The sequence below is a fragment of the Ctenocephalides felis genome, unplaced genomic scaffold, assembly GCF_003426905.1.
Source record: "Ctenocephalides felis isolate EL2017-DRISC unplaced genomic scaffold, ASM342690v1 CF-g0.4_SCAFFOLD_01886, whole genome shotgun sequence".
Classification (NCBI taxonomy): domain Eukaryota; kingdom Metazoa; phylum Arthropoda; class Insecta; order Siphonaptera; family Pulicidae; genus Ctenocephalides; species Ctenocephalides felis.
In genome coordinates this window covers 98161788-98177604 of record NW_020538040.1, presented here as the reverse complement: position 1 = coordinate 98177604, position 15817 = coordinate 98161788, and the positions used below count along the sequence as shown (strand labels likewise).

At 31.5% G+C, this 15817-nt stretch overlaps 1 protein-coding gene across 1 annotated transcript; it reads left to right on the top strand.

Moving 5' to 3' along the window:
- The first annotated feature begins 13974 nt into the window (after nucleotides 1-13974).
- On the top strand, nucleotides 13975-14907 carry LOC113375570 (N6-adenosine-methyltransferase non-catalytic subunit-like). The gene is made up of 4 exons (XM_026615503.1): nucleotides 13975-14141; nucleotides 14216-14388; nucleotides 14468-14638; nucleotides 14891-14907. The coding sequence occupies exons 1-4, from the start codon at nucleotides 13975-13977 to the stop codon at nucleotides 14905-14907; spliced, it is 528 nt and encodes a 175-aa protein (XP_026471288.1).
- The last annotated feature ends 910 nt before the right edge of the window (nucleotides 14908-15817 follow it).

Sequence of the window (15817 nt, the reverse complement as noted above, 5' to 3'; positions counted from 1 at the left end):
TGATTAATAGGGTGCTGTGGACAGAAGTAAACCACGTTTTTATTTTAGGTTGTAAAATGGTTAAAAATGAAAATATTTTCTTAATTTTTTTTAGTTCCAAGGGTATTCCAAAATGCAACTTTTTATCATAGCAGATGCTTGCAATTATGTTTGGAAGCATTTCTCTTTTTAAATGGCAAAAAAGTGCATTTAACGTGTTTTCCGAAAATGTAAGGAGAAGTGAAATTTATATCTGAAAAAATGCTGCTATATTCTGTATGCTACAAATTCCATACCTTGAGGGTTTTCAAATGCGGTGATTAAGAATCTGTTGTCAAATTTACAAAATTCAAAATCGTTAACACAGAACGAAGGGTAGAAACAGTGACTTCCAGTGGCGTAACTATAGGGTGGCGTGGGTGGCAAAATGCCACGGGCCCCCGGCCTAAGGGGGCCTCGGCCCAGAAAACCGCGGACTCAGAAATATATTTTTACATTGTACATAAATTTTATTTCATTTGAAACTTATATTTTATATTTTTTAAGTTCAAAGTCGGAGTTAATGATTCAACCAGACTTGCATCGAACTTATATTCGCCCGAATATTTAGTTAGTTAAAACCAAAGGAATCGCCGCCGCACTGCGAAAGTATTGTGTTTTATCTTTTATGCGATAAAGATCTGCGATGTATCTGCATTGGAAAATCTTTAGTTTATATAATACGATATCAAGAATGAATTAATGAATTTATTATTGTATATATAATAATTTATACTTTATCGACTTTTAAGATAAAAAACGAACACGTGAAGAACTCTTTTCTCAATATCAGGGGCGTAGCGCGCCTTCGCGGGGCCTCGTATCAAAATTTGTTTGGGGGCCCCCTTAAGAAGAAATTTTTTATCACAAAATTTAAAAATACATAAAATTAGAAGAATAATTATTTATCATTCTAATTATTTTTCTATCAATTTTCTATAATTTTCTGAATTTTTTATAAATAATTTCAGATAAAAATATTCTCACCTTACCTTTTTTCGAAAAACTGAATTATTAAGTGATCTTTAGATTTTCTAAAGTTTCTGTCTCTAGGAACAATATAGTGACTGGTCTGGTAGACATTTCTGTCCTAAAGTTTTTACGTATTTTTTCTTTAGTTTTAATTTTGAATATCATCGAATTCGTGAAGTACATACAAAGTTTTAAAATCTTTTTCAAATATTTTGCAGCAGAAATAAATTCTCTTAAAGCATTAGCTTACAAGTTGAAGTTCAATACCACTCGATAACTACGTCCAAGTTATTTAACTTTTTATAAATCATTGTTTTGCTTTAGATTTTTCATCAATTTCTGCTTACGCTTTTTGGTCCCCCTGGCCCGAGGGCCCCGTATTTTTGATACGGCTGATAAGGCGGTAACTACGCTCCTGCTCAACATTCAAAGAATACATTATTGTTATAGTTAAATGTCATTTAATATTAATCATTTAACGGCTACGTGCATGAGTTGTATGTATATACAATAAAGTTATTCATTATATTCAATCTAAGCCATTACTAACAATAAATAAAGAGTTACTTTAGGTTTTTTATCGCAGAAAATACAAACATTATTTTTGGTGTTGAAAATTGAAAGTATACCTTCAGAAGCAGATTATACTTCTGACATGCGGACTCCGACATGTCTCTTTCTTAATTTTATTTATTATAATCGGTATATTGCTGATTATACTATTTGTACTAATAGATTGGTACTATAAAAAAACGTTTGTTCAGATTCTGAACCATTTGCCAGGAAAATTTAGTTTTCGATCAACTTTCACAGGCGGAATAGGAAATTCTTCGGAAGAAAAGATTGTATTTACTAAATAGCTTATTAAAGTTAACATTTCATTTTTATTTGATTTTGAATAGATGCAGGGTTAACTATTGTTTCTTCAAGAAGAAGCTAGAGATGACAAATGTCTTCATCTTCGTTAAAAAAATCGTCTACAAGGTATGGAAATGGATTGGATTTCCGAGAAAATGAATACTTTTTAATACTGTTTTCAATCAGGGGTATTGTTTAAATCATGAATTTTCATAAAGATCGAACGTTACTACTTAATCAATAAAATTAATTAAAGTAAAAAAAAAAGAAATTGTTAAGGAAGGTTATGTAATAATTAAATTTAAGAAAGTGGTATTTGTTTTAAATTTTTATTAAAAAAATACTTTTATTTTAATTTTCTTTTATTCTAACTTTGAAAATATTCACCAATATTTAATGTTTGATTTTCAAGAAAAACTAAGTTTTATGTATTTTTTGATATTTTTATATAATAGCAACTAAATTATAATTATACCTCTAAATCAATACTTTACTTTTCTTCCTTTTGTATAATTTCATAATTTGAAGCCATAAAATATAAATTAGTCGAAGTTGGTTTGCTAATTGTGATAAAATTCATTAAAAATTATTTTAGCCAGTAGTAAAACAGCGTGTAAATGACTATTAACGTTTAAACAAAATTAGATAAATTAAAATTTTAGTACCACGATAGGCCCCATCGGAAGACTTTGCCACGGGCCCCGCAGGGTCTAGTTACGCCACTGGTGACTTCAGTAATAATGTTCATTTAATGTCTGAAAAGAAGGAGTAATAAAGTTGGATTGATAAAAATGTTGCAATTGCAAACTTTCAATCACAGATTGTAGGCGCAATTGGTGCACGTCAAGTCGGTGCAGTTGGTCATATCGACGCATTTCAAGTGGAAGGGTCTGTCGCAGTTATCGCAGTCGGTGGAGTTTTTTTTATCAGCTTTGCAGGCATCAATTTACTGCAAATCAAGCAAAAATCGATGTCTTTATTTGAAGAAATCGAAGACTTTCTTTTTTTGCTTATTTCCCCGCTGATTGCGAAGTATTGGCCTTCTTGGAAACTTTCGCTGGTACTTGCGATTTTTGACGCTGTGTGTTGCGACGTGCTTTTGCCACGTCCTCCTCGCAAGTTTATTTATCTATGACGTTCTCTTTGTTTTTAGGGAATGTAATGAAGCGCTGAAAAGACAATCTGCTAACGTTGATAACAGCAGAAGCAACATGCTCCTATATTGTATTTATTTTCACTTCCTTCGTAGCAATAATATTTTTTTCATAATTCACCACTTTTTTAGGAGATACGTTTTTTTCTTTAGGAGGCATGATGACTGAAGTGATAAAAATAATTAAATAAGACGTTTGAATAATTGATAATTAATTGCTATGCAAGAAAAACATTACTCAAGTGGACCATGTCTGCCCACAAGTAGTGGCCCATTTCTATCTACAAATGCCTTTTTTGCATATGCATCCCACAAAAACACAATGTAAACAATCGGCAAAAAATACTTTGCATTTCAAAGATTATATGTCTATATAATATGTTGCATATTTATTTGAATTTTTCTCGTAAAAGTTCAATGACAAATCACGTAAGAGCGTACGAGGGTTAAAACTTTCTTGTCGAAATTCTTAGCGTGTTTCTCTGTACAGTGCAAGAGTAGGTTTATTACCTCCTAATGCTTCCTAAAATTGAGAAATATGATAAATATGTGCGCGAGTCGACATACATGTTATGTAGTCCACATTTTTCGACACGTTTTTTTTGATAAAAATATTCTAAAAATTCAAATGTATTTTTTGGATAGAAATTTGCTAACAAAACAAGTATATTTTTTTGTGGAAGTGAATTGATTTGTAATTATAATTTCCAACTATATAGAAATATATTATAAAAGTTTTGTTTCTCATTTGTTCCGATTAGATGTCCAGTCTACTTTGATCCCATATTGGTTTTTTTTCTCAAAACAAATTTTCAATTTTTTTCTAATTATTTTCATAGTTTTTTCAAATCAATTTTTATCGATTCGAAAATATTAATTCAGTTTTAAAATCATGGTTCATGATTTGTACAAGTTTTCATCAATAGATGGCGACTTGATAAGTTATATTTTTTTACAAATTATAACTCTAGCTGTGCAGTACTATTGATAAATGATATATTTTTACAACTTATAACTATCGCTTTTAACGCCTTCACTTACCAAATATTACGGGCCAAAAGCGACACTAATTGTAAGGTTGGCCGCACGCAGTGACATAAACAACTTTGCTCGGCGTTCGAAACTGTACAAATCACCAAATTCCTGTAGTTTGTATATACACGTGCGCGGTAAAATTAACTTTGCAAGATGTTTGATAAATAATAACGTTGATTCTTAAATAAAAATAAAAATTGATTATTACAAATATATAAATAATATATATGTATACATATAACTATAAATTTATATATTTGTGCAAAAAGTACAATGTCACTACAACTGTCAGTATTACTGGTAGCAAAGTCAATCATCACTAATTATTTTTTCTTCTAACAAACGATGTGTGCCTATGCCTCACTAAGTTTCGAAAATGTTTTACTTCCGAGTATTGTTAATTCGTGTTTGGGCCGATAACCTTGCGACGACTCTTGGACGTCATATTTGTGTTTGGGCCTAATACTTTGCGACGTCTCTGAGGCGTCATATTTGTGTTTGGGGGCTCGCCCATAGGTAAGCGGTTAAGAGCGACGGGACTTGTTTCAGAGGTCCCGGGTTCGATACCCACTTCGAGCAGCCTGTTGTCAGGCAGCAGTGACAACGATTTTCACTTGGAAATATAAATATGTTTCCAAGTAAAAATAGACCTCGCCCGGCATTGCTGTACCAATAAAAAGTCAGCCCTATTAGATTAATTCTAATAACAAAAAATCATCAAATATGGATGGATTAACCATTGGGTTACCATCTAAAAATACAAAGTAAGGAGAAGTTTCAGCCCAACAGCTCATAGGACGTAAGGTTCTGATTGCTGTTAAAAACATATATAAAAAAAAATATTTGTGTTTGGGCCGATAACCTTGAGACGCCTCTGAGGCTGTAAGCGAAAGGGTTAATCTGATATATACTGGAATTCTAGCTTAGATACTAGATCTGATCAAGTGTCTCGGTTGATTCGATCGCGATTCGTTTCAAAATTACAAGGTGGACGTGCTTTCTGCTGACTCCTCTTTCCATACACCGGATTGGTGTTGGTTGGTATTGGTTAGAGGATAAGCAATATTAGAAAGTGATTTTTTTCTAAATTTAAAAGAAGTACTTTAGATTTATTATTTTTTTAACTTCCCGTAAGCAGTGCTGAATTTACAGTCGGGGCTACTGTCCAGGGCGGCAAATTTTTGGAGGCGGAAAAATTTGGATAGCAAGAAAAAAATCTATACAATGTAGTTAACTAATTGTTTTAATACTATTTTTTTATTTTTAGAAAAATAATTAACAAAACATAATACAATTGCAATGCAAAACTTGGGTTCAAATAACCGATTATTAAAATTTATTATTTTGCCTTGCCTCCCTCTCCGAACGTAAATTATCAAATTGGTTAATAAGTTATTATCAAATTTGGCAATTTGGCTAATATTAAGATTCGTAAACGGGCTGAAAATTTAGGAAAAATATGTTCTTCAGATCTCGAGCCCTCTTAAGATGAAGAATTCGTGCACTTCCAGCTTATAGCGCCCAAAAAAAATAATCTAGTGACGCATGGCATTCTGCCTTAAGGCAAATTACTGGAAGTTTCCGTACTGAAAATTACATTCTATTAAGAGCTTTAAATTTTTTTGAAAAATGTAAAAAATTGACTTTAAAAAACTTTTTTTTATATTTTGATTTTTTTTTTTTGAAAATTATGAACTTTTTTCAAAGCAATCGCGCTGCATAACTGTTTCAGAGACCAAATATCGAAACTCAATTACCATTTTTCGAAACGGCTGGACCTGCCTGTGCCAAAAACCAATCAGCAGGTCTTCCCATCGATACACATCTAATATTTTTTTAATTATTCAAGTCGATTTCGAGAACACGGATTAACCGATTTGAATGATTCCATTTCTATTGATAAGAAGACGTGTTGTTTAGTTATTGGCCAAGGAAGGTCCAACTGTTTCGAAGATACGGGCCAGAATTCCAAAAATGATAATTCAGTTATTGAGAAACGGAGCGTCCAATATCATTAAAAAAATGTACATGTATTGGCAAAATGAAGAACTGCTCAAAGGGTATGGGCGCATTGCCATACAGAATCCAATTTCCAATCTGTTCCACTAAATTGATTTGAACAATATTTGCAGTACTCAAAGAAAAAACAATAGGCTTTCGAATAACGCTAATTAGAAAGTGGTCCAAATAAATGCACTACCCGAAATAATCAATTGAAAAATTATTTTGTCTTTTTCAGCTAATAGTAAACGATTTTTTGGAATCGATTGTTCTACATAATGTGGTCTGAGTCAATGTGAGTAGAATCACGTAAAAATTTTTTCGATATCTTTTATGGTTACGCCAAAAAGTGAGTTTGAAAGAAGGGGCCACTTTGGCATATTTTCAATGATATCTCGGCCATAAGATGAGGTACAAAGTTGAAAATTGGTATATCGGTTTTTATCAAACAGACCTATAAAATGGCGTATAAATTATTTAAATACCAGGGTGGGGGCGATTCTGTATGGCAATGCGCCCATACCCTTTGTGGGAGGCACGTCTAGCGGCTTCGTACTCCAATAAAGAAAAAATTGGAAAAGAAGCATTTGGCGATCAAAAGTGATTATAAGTTCCAGCAATTTGCCTTAAGGCACAATGCTGTATTTTGAAATATGTTAAAAATTTTGAACTTTTTTTAAATAAAAAAATATAGAATCGTGTAAACGCGATAAAAAATGTTATAGAACCCATAGAAATGTATACAAAATTTATACTTATTGTTAAAATCTCTATAAAATATCTGATAATTTGATGTGCATATGTCTAATGATCATTTTTGACCGCCAATTTTTTTTAAATTTTTTCATTAGATCTCCGAAACCGCTAGATCTGCCTTCATGAAAATTTCGATTACTATTACTTGCCGTGCGGGAAGTTAATAAAAAAACACAAAATTTTCAAAAAAGTCAATTTTTTCAAAGTTTTCAAAAAAATTTTTTTTTAACTTCCCGTAGAGTAAGTTATAGTAATCCCAAAAAATCGAAAATGAAAATTTTTATATATCTTTACGTTTCAGAGGTTTCTGAATATTTTGGTATACCTTAGAAAAAATTGATGTATATGTGTGTGTGTGTGTATGTGTGTGCGGATACAAATTTTCGTCGACGATTTCGGGAACACGGATGAAGCGATTTGAATAATTCAAAAAACATTCGATTCGAATTGATAAGGAGACGTGCTGTTTAGTTTTTGGCGAAGGGAGGTCTAGCCGTTCCAAATATATGGGGCAAAAAGTGCCAAAAACGGTAACTCAGTTTTTAAGAGATAGAGCGTCCGATTTGAAAAATTCAAAAAACATTTTACTTATATTAACAAGATAAAGAACTAATCAAATTTTCATGAAGGCAGGTCTACCGATTTCGGAGATCTAGTAAAAAAAATGCCATCTGGCGGTCAAAAATGATCATTAGACATATGCACATCAAATTATCAGATATTTTATAGAGATTTTAACAATAAGTATAAATTTTGTTTACATTCCTATGGATTCCGTACCAAAGCTTATCCGTTAGACGGCGGCGTGGCGCATACGCGCTTCGATATTTCGTCTCTATGCAGTTAAAGCTGTACGATTGCTTTGAAAAAAAGTTCAGAATTTTCAAAATATTTCAAAATACACTTTTCTTTAAAAAGTATTTTTTTCGAAAAAAAGTAAATTTTTGTCAAAAATTTATAGTTTCTCAAAAATCTAATTTTTCATAGTAAATTGTTTTCAAAAATGTTAATCTTTAAAAAAAAACAAAAATTGGTACGGGAAGTTCCAGCAATTTGCCTTAAGTCACGATGCCATGCGCCCCACTAGTTTTAATTTTAATTTTCGTACGGGAAGCTGCAGCACTTTGCCATAAGGCACAATGCCAAGCACCACTATTTATAGTATGGAATGCGTAATAAATTTTCTGAACCAAATAGTTATTTTAATTTAAATATATATATATATATATATATATATATATATATATATAAACTATTTAAGTGAAATTTCAGGGATGGGTCGGCATTTTTGTCAGTGCCCCATTGCGCCAAATTTCTAAATCCGGCTCTGCCCGTAGGGCAAGTTATAGTAATCGCAAAAAATCGAAAATGAAAATTTTTATATATCTTCACGTTTCAAAGGTATCTGAACATTTTGGCATACCTTAGAAAAAATGAATGTTTGTGTGTGTGTTTTTTTGTGAAAACCGCCATTAGGCTCTACTTCGTTGGGGGATGTGTGTGTATGTGTGTGTATGCGTGTGCGGATACAAATTTTCGTCGACAATTTCGGGAACACCGATCAACCGATTTGAATAATTCAAAAAACATTCGACTCGTATTAATAAGGAGACGTGCTGTTTAATTTTTGGCGAAGGCAGGTCTAGCCGTTCCGAAGTTATGGGGAAAAAAGTGCCAAAAACGGTAACTCAGTTTTTAAGAGAACGGGGCGTTCGATTTTAATAATTCAAAAAACATTTTACTTGTATTGACGAAATGAACAACTGGTAAAATTTTTGGGAAGGCAGGTCTAGCGGTTATGAACTCTCAACTAACATAATTTAAAAAAATGTCATTTGGCGGTCAAAAATGTTTATTGGACATATGTACATCAAATTATCAGATATTTTATAGAGATTTTAATATTGTGTACACATTTTGTGTAAATTTTTTTGAGGTCCGTACCAAGATTTCTACTTTTGAATTTATATGACTCAAACAAATGTCCTCAACATTTTCGACAGTGTGGAATAACCGATTTGTATGATTAAAAAATCATTAGTTTCGTACTCGATCGCGAGGCGTTTTTGCAAAAGACAATTATGCCGTTTCGGAGGGTATGAAGCGCAAAGGGTGTAAAAACGGTTATGCAGTTTTTGAGAGAAGTTCAATCCGATTAGATTAATTCAAAAAACATTTTGCTTGAGTAGATGTGCAAAAAATGCATTTACAGAAAATTTAGTAATTTTGAAAATTAAAAATAAAATCAAAATTTTCAAAAAAAAATCAAAGTTTAAATAAATTCAAATTTTCGAAACTTTTCGTCATTTTCAAAAAAAAAACTAAATTTCGAAAAATTAAAAAAAAAATTTCTTACAAAAAATTAAAAATATTTCGAAAATTAATAAAAAATCGAATATTTTCAAAAATTTCCAAATTCCCAAAATATTTACAAAAAACGTTTTTTTAAATTCCAAAAAATTTAAAACTTCGAAAAAAATTCTAAATTGTCAAAAAATTTCTAAATTATCAAAAAAATCTAATTTAAAAAAAATGGATTCTTGTAAACGTACACATAAAATACGCTCATCACCCAATTTAAAAAGCACTTATAATTATAAATTTACAGTATGTATTTATAATAAATAATCTATTTGAAAATCTTCAAAACAATTATTGATTATTTTCATTCCTCGAATGTTTAATTACGGTACGGGAAGTTCCAGCAATTTGCCTTAAGGTACGATGCCATGCGCCCCACTAGTTCTTTTTTAATTAGTGCTGGGTGTATTGAAGAATCCAAGAATATTCCCGGGTAGAAGCCTGGGAAGAAGATCAAAATGAGCATGGAGGTACACAGACCAGCGGTGCCCTCAAAAACAAATTTGGTGCATTATCGAACCGGTCGGATATGGATACGTACAGGTAGTTGGACGGGCACCGAAAAGTTTTACGGAAGAAGAGAACGAAGAAGAAAGAACCAGAAAGAAATGTTGGGCAACTGCCATCAGAGTCTGACACTCAAAAAACACAGTAAAAGAAAATCGGAGCTGATAAAATCACACCCATTATTATCAAGGCTAACTTAGAATTAAAGACGATCAGATACGTCCGAGATACCACAAAAATTCAAATCTGATATCAGTTCTCAACACACAATTACACAAGATTTACACAGATACATTTCAGGAACACGAGGAACTTAAAAAAGTATTACGCGAATGTCATTTCATTACCAGTTTTACACCTACTCAATAAAGAAAGATTTACCGAAAAAAATAACGATGACTGGACTCCATCCTTCGATACCCGAATCTGAAGTTTAAAGTCTTATCAAAAGGCGTGAAAGTGAGACAAGTTATCCAGATCAAACGGAAACTATCGGATGGCAGCCAATATAAGCTGCCCATATACATTGTTTCTCTGGACCAATACATGTTGGATATGAACCGAATCACTAACATCGGGGGCACATCTTCTCCTGGGAGACGGATACAGGCAGTGCTGGATTTACAGTAGGGGCAGTCGGGGCTACTTCCCAGGGCGGCAAATTTTCGGGGGCGGCAAAATTTGGATAGTGAGAAAAAATTTTATACCATATAATTAACTCATTTTTTTAATAACATTTTATATTTTAAGAAATATAATTAACAAAACATAATACAATTGCAATGAAAAATTTGGCAATTTGGCTAATATAGAGATTCGTAAATGAGTTGAAAGTAAGAAAAATATGTTTAAGGCATATTGCTGAAACTTCCCGCACTGAAAATCACATTTTAAAAAGAGCTTTAAATTTTTTTGAAAAATGAAAAAAAATGAATTTGAAAAACCTTTTATTTTATATTTTGAAATGTTTTAAAAATTATGAACTTTTATTTGTTAAATTTATTAAAATTAAATTTTATTTGAATGATTCGATTCCTATTGATAACGAGACGTGCTGATTAGTTATTGGCCAAGGCAGTTCCAATTGTTTCGAAAATATGGGCTAAAATGCTAGAAATGATAATTCAGTTTTTGAGAAAATATCATTCAAAAAAAATTTAAAGACAAAATTTTAACAAATTTATAGACAAAATGAAGAACTGTTTAAATTTGTGGGAGGCAGGTCTAGCGGTTTCAGTGATCCAATAAAGAAAATTGAAAAAGAAACATTTGGCGGTCAAAAGTGATCATTAGACATATGCACATCAAGTTATCAGATATTTTAATAATAATTATAAATTGTGTTTACATTTCTATGGGTTTTGTAACATTATTTATCCGTTACAATTTGACGCGGCGCTTACGCGCTTCTATATTTTGTCTCTACGCAGCTAAGTAGTCATATCTCTTAAATTTAATCACTTTTTTGTCACGAAGCGTCTAAATTAACAAGCGTAATCAACTCGATCATCATTAGTTCGACTAAATCTCTATCCGCGAAAAAATTCTACTTTCGTTCTTTATCCTGTAAATTTAGAAGAACTAAAGCAAACCTTTCTATCGATAAAAGTTACTAGTTCAGCGGGTCCGTATCAGATACCTAGGATTATTCTTAAAGAATTCTATTCCTTTTTCGTAGATAAATTTAGGTTATGATTAAATAAATGCTTCGATGAAGGAATATTTCTATCCCACCTCAAGCATTCAAAAAATTTTCCACTTCATAAGAAAAATAATAAAGACGATATAAATAATTACCGTCCCTACTAGAATAACGTCTTTTCTCAATAAATATAATATTTTGTTCAAAAATCAGCATGGTTTCCGGAAGAACCATTCTACTTCCCACTCATTTTATAATTTAGTTCATAACATCATTGACTCCTTCAAAGAAGCCACATATTGTACTGCAATATTTTGCGATCTGTCTAAAGCGTTTGATAGTATTTCTCATCAAAGTCTTCTTGACAAATTAGAAAATTGTGGTATTCGCGGACGTTCGCTTAAACTATTTGAATCTTACCTATCTAATCGAACACAAAGCGTTTACTTAAATAATGATCCCGAGCAAATAATTTCGGATAAATTGACTAGTACATTGGGTGTGCCCCAAGGATCAGTTTTAGGGCCTCTCTTATTTCTCATATATATTAATGATTTACCCCATTGTACAAATCTTTGTGATTTTATTCTTTTTGCGGATGACACCAGCGTTATCATCAAGGCCAAATCTCTTAATGAATTACAACATAAATTAAGCGTGGTTATGTCAGAAATAACGAAATGGTTTTGTGAAAATAATCTAGTCCTAAATAATGATAAGACGCAAATCATATCTTTTTGTGAAAAAAATCGTTTATCCAATAATATTAATATATGATTTTTCGCAAATATCAAAGTTTCTTGGTATTCATATCAATAATAATTTAAAGTGGTCTCATCATATCTCTATCTCACTATCACCAACTTTATCTAAAACATGTTTCATGTTGCGCACCCTAAAACCCAAACTCGGTTTAAATTGCTTACTTTCAGTTTATTATAGCAACTTTTATTCTCACGTTTCCTACGGCATCCAATTCTGGGGTTTTTCGTCCGTACTAATTAAAATATTTAAGCTTCAGAAAAGAGCTATTCGAATAATTTTTTCCTTGCCCAGTAAAACTTCCTGCAGACCCATATTTAAAAAATACAATACTCTAACTATCCTATGCATTTTTCTGCTGGTAACATTATCTTTCATCAAAAACAATTCGAAACTTTTTGATATGGCTTCGTCCTCCTCAAACTACAACACTAGACACAAACTTATTAAGGCGCGCACATATAAATTAGACAGCTCTACGGTTTAGGTATTCAGCTTATAAATAAACTTCCACCCAGTATCCGAAACTTAGACAGCAAAAAATTTCATGTTTTCCTAGTTAAACTTTTTAAAGAATTAGCTTTTTATGACATTGCTGAATTTTCTCAATTTGATTTCAATAACTATTTTCTTGCATAATCCTTATCCTTTATCTATGTAGTCTGACCATTTGATCGCCTGTACAACCATGTTTTTCTTATTGCTATTTTATTATTTTAAATTTTTACGGTTTCAACCTTGTGCAAGAATTTTGAGCTTGACTTGTGGTTAAATAGACTTTAATATGATGAACTTGATGATGAGCATTGTATTTAATGTTCGAATGCTTTTTTTAGCTCTTTTTTCAGAAGCGAAATTCGTGCAGCTACTAAGATTTTTATAAAATTACTATCCTTTTAATATTAATTATGAATTAGCTTGACAAGAGCCTGAAATTATATCTATTATTATTGATTACGGGTTGCTTATGAATAAATAAATAAATAAAAGCAGCGTACAAAAAGTTCAAAAAGTTTTCTAAAAATTTTAATTTTTTTTTAATTTTAATTTTTGGTACCGGAAGTTTCATACATACTATTTATTGTGTGTAATGCGTAATAAATTTTCTGCAATCAAATAGTTATTTTAATTTTAGAAAAATGATATATAAAAACTATTTAAGTAAAAATTCAGGGATGGGGCGGCATTTTTGTCAGTGGCCCAGGGCGCCAAATTTCTAAATATGGCTCTGCATACAGGTCACAGGTCCATGGATTTTCCCATTTTTTTTCTCCAAATTTTTTTTCCCCAATTTTTTTCCAAAAAATTTTTTTCCTATACTTTTTCCACATTTTTTTTACAAAAAATCAAAGTTTACAGTTCCCAAACATTTTATTCAGCAAATTTTTTTCCCAAAAAATTTTTTTCCCCAATTTTTTTTTCCTAAATTTTTTTCTCCAAAGTTTTTTTCTACAAAAAATCAAAGACTATGGTTCTTCCCCGAATTTTATGCCCCAAATATTTTTTCCCCAATTTTTTTTTTTCATCAAAAATCAAAGACCATGGTTTTCCCCCAAAATTTTTTTCCCAAAGACTAAAGAATGGTTTATGGTTTTTCCCCAAAATTTTTTTCCCCAAAATTTGTTTTCCCAATTTTTTTTTCCTAATTTTTTTTCCCAAAATTTTTTGCCCCAAATTTTTTTTCCAAAAAATTTTTTGTCCAAATTTTTTTTCCAAAAATTTTTTTGTCCAAATTTTTTTTCCCCAATTTTTTTTTCATAAAAAATCAAAGACCATATTTTTTCCCCAAAATTTTTTTCCCAAAAAATCAAAAACTAATCTTGCTCCGGGAACAAACCACTCCATGGTTTTTCCACAATTTTTTTTTCCCAAATTTTTTTTCCCAAATTTTTTCCCCAGCCCCAAGGATATGGGAAGAAATTGTTTGAGGAGATGGGGATTTCGTCGTTGTGAAGATATTTGTTGGATTCGAACAAATATAGAAACTCCTGGACATTCTAAAAATTTGGAAAATGGAGTTGTTCTTCAAAGAACAAAAGAACGTTGTCTTATGGGAATTAAAGGAACAGTAAGAAAGTGAGAAGGGTTGCCACTAAGTTATTATAAATTGTGCAAGAATAAAGTTTATATGAATAGATTATTTATTACAGATCTACAGATGGTGATTTTATTCATGCAAATGTAGATATTGATCTTATAATTTCTGAAGATTCTCCTTTTGGTAATTATGAAAAACCTACTAAAATATTTCATATCATTGAACATTTTTGTTTGGGAAGAAGACGCTTGCACTTGTTTGGAAAAGATTCTAATATAAGACCTGGTAAATTACATAAACTTTTTATATTTTCTATATGTTACATTTTCACAATTTCAAAAATAATTGGGTCTCATGATTTTAGGTTGGCTTACAGTAGGACAAGAGTTGACAAATAGTAATTTTAATAGTGACCTGTATCTGAGTTATTTTGAATCTGGTACCACCACTGGATGCACAGACAGAATTGAGTCTTTAAGGCCTAAAAGTCCCCCAGCTTCTGCATTCAATCGTGCAAGAGGCAGTGCTAGAGGACGTTATTCTTTATGGAATTTTATGGAATTTTATTTACAATGCACCTACTAAAATATTATAACATTAAGTAGTGGATAAAGTAATTATAAAATGAATTAAGCACTTGATAGAATTAACAGATAAGTCTATTTATACAAAAATTATTATGTTTTATATCAAATTGTAAATAATAAGAATTGTAATATTTTTTTTTTATATAAAAAGGATAATTTATAAAAATTTGTCAACACATTTTAATCTATTTATTTATTAGTCATGGCCATGTTATAACCGCAAGTGTGTTTTTATTATTATGTGCTACTGAGGAACTGAAAATTTCAAGCCAGCAACGGTTGCCATGGTAACGGTAACGTCGTGTGCTATTGATAAACTGAAAATTTCAAGCTAGCAACGGTTGCCATGGTAACGGTAACCATTGCAACAAAAATTGCAAAAAAACTTTCAGTAAAGTTATTTCAAATTGTGTGTCTTGTGCTACTGATGAACTGAAAATTTCAAGCCAGCAACGGTTGCCATGGTAACGGTAACCATTGCAACAAAAATTGCAAAATAACTGAAAATTTACTGAAAATTTTATGTTAGCGACGGTTACCATGGCAAACGTCGCTAACATAGAATTTTCAGTAAACTTGTTTCAAATTGTGCGTCGTGTGCTACTGATGAACTGAAAATTTCAAGCCAGCAACGGTTGCCATGGTAACGGTAACCATTGCAACAAAAATTGCAAAATAACTTTACTGAAAATTTTATGATAGTGACGGTTACCATGGCAACCGTCGCTAACATAAAATTTTCAGTACAGTTGTTTCAAATTGTGCGTCGTGTGCTACTGATGAACTGAAAATTTCAAGCCAGCAACGGTTGTCATGGTAACGGTAACCATTGCAACAAAAATTGCAAAATAAATTTACTGAAAATTTTATGTTAGTGACGGTTGCCATCGTAACCGTCGCTAACATAAAATAAAGTAAAGTTATTTCAAATTGTGCGTCGTGTGCTACTACTGATGAACTTAAAATTTCAAGCCAGCAACGGTTGCCATGGTAACGGTAACCATTGCAACAAAAATTGCAAAATAAATTTACTGAAAATTTTATGTTAGCGACGGTTGCCATGGTAATTTAATTATTAATTGTACAGACAGTACTGCACAGCGTGCGTTATGAGTTGTAAAAAATAT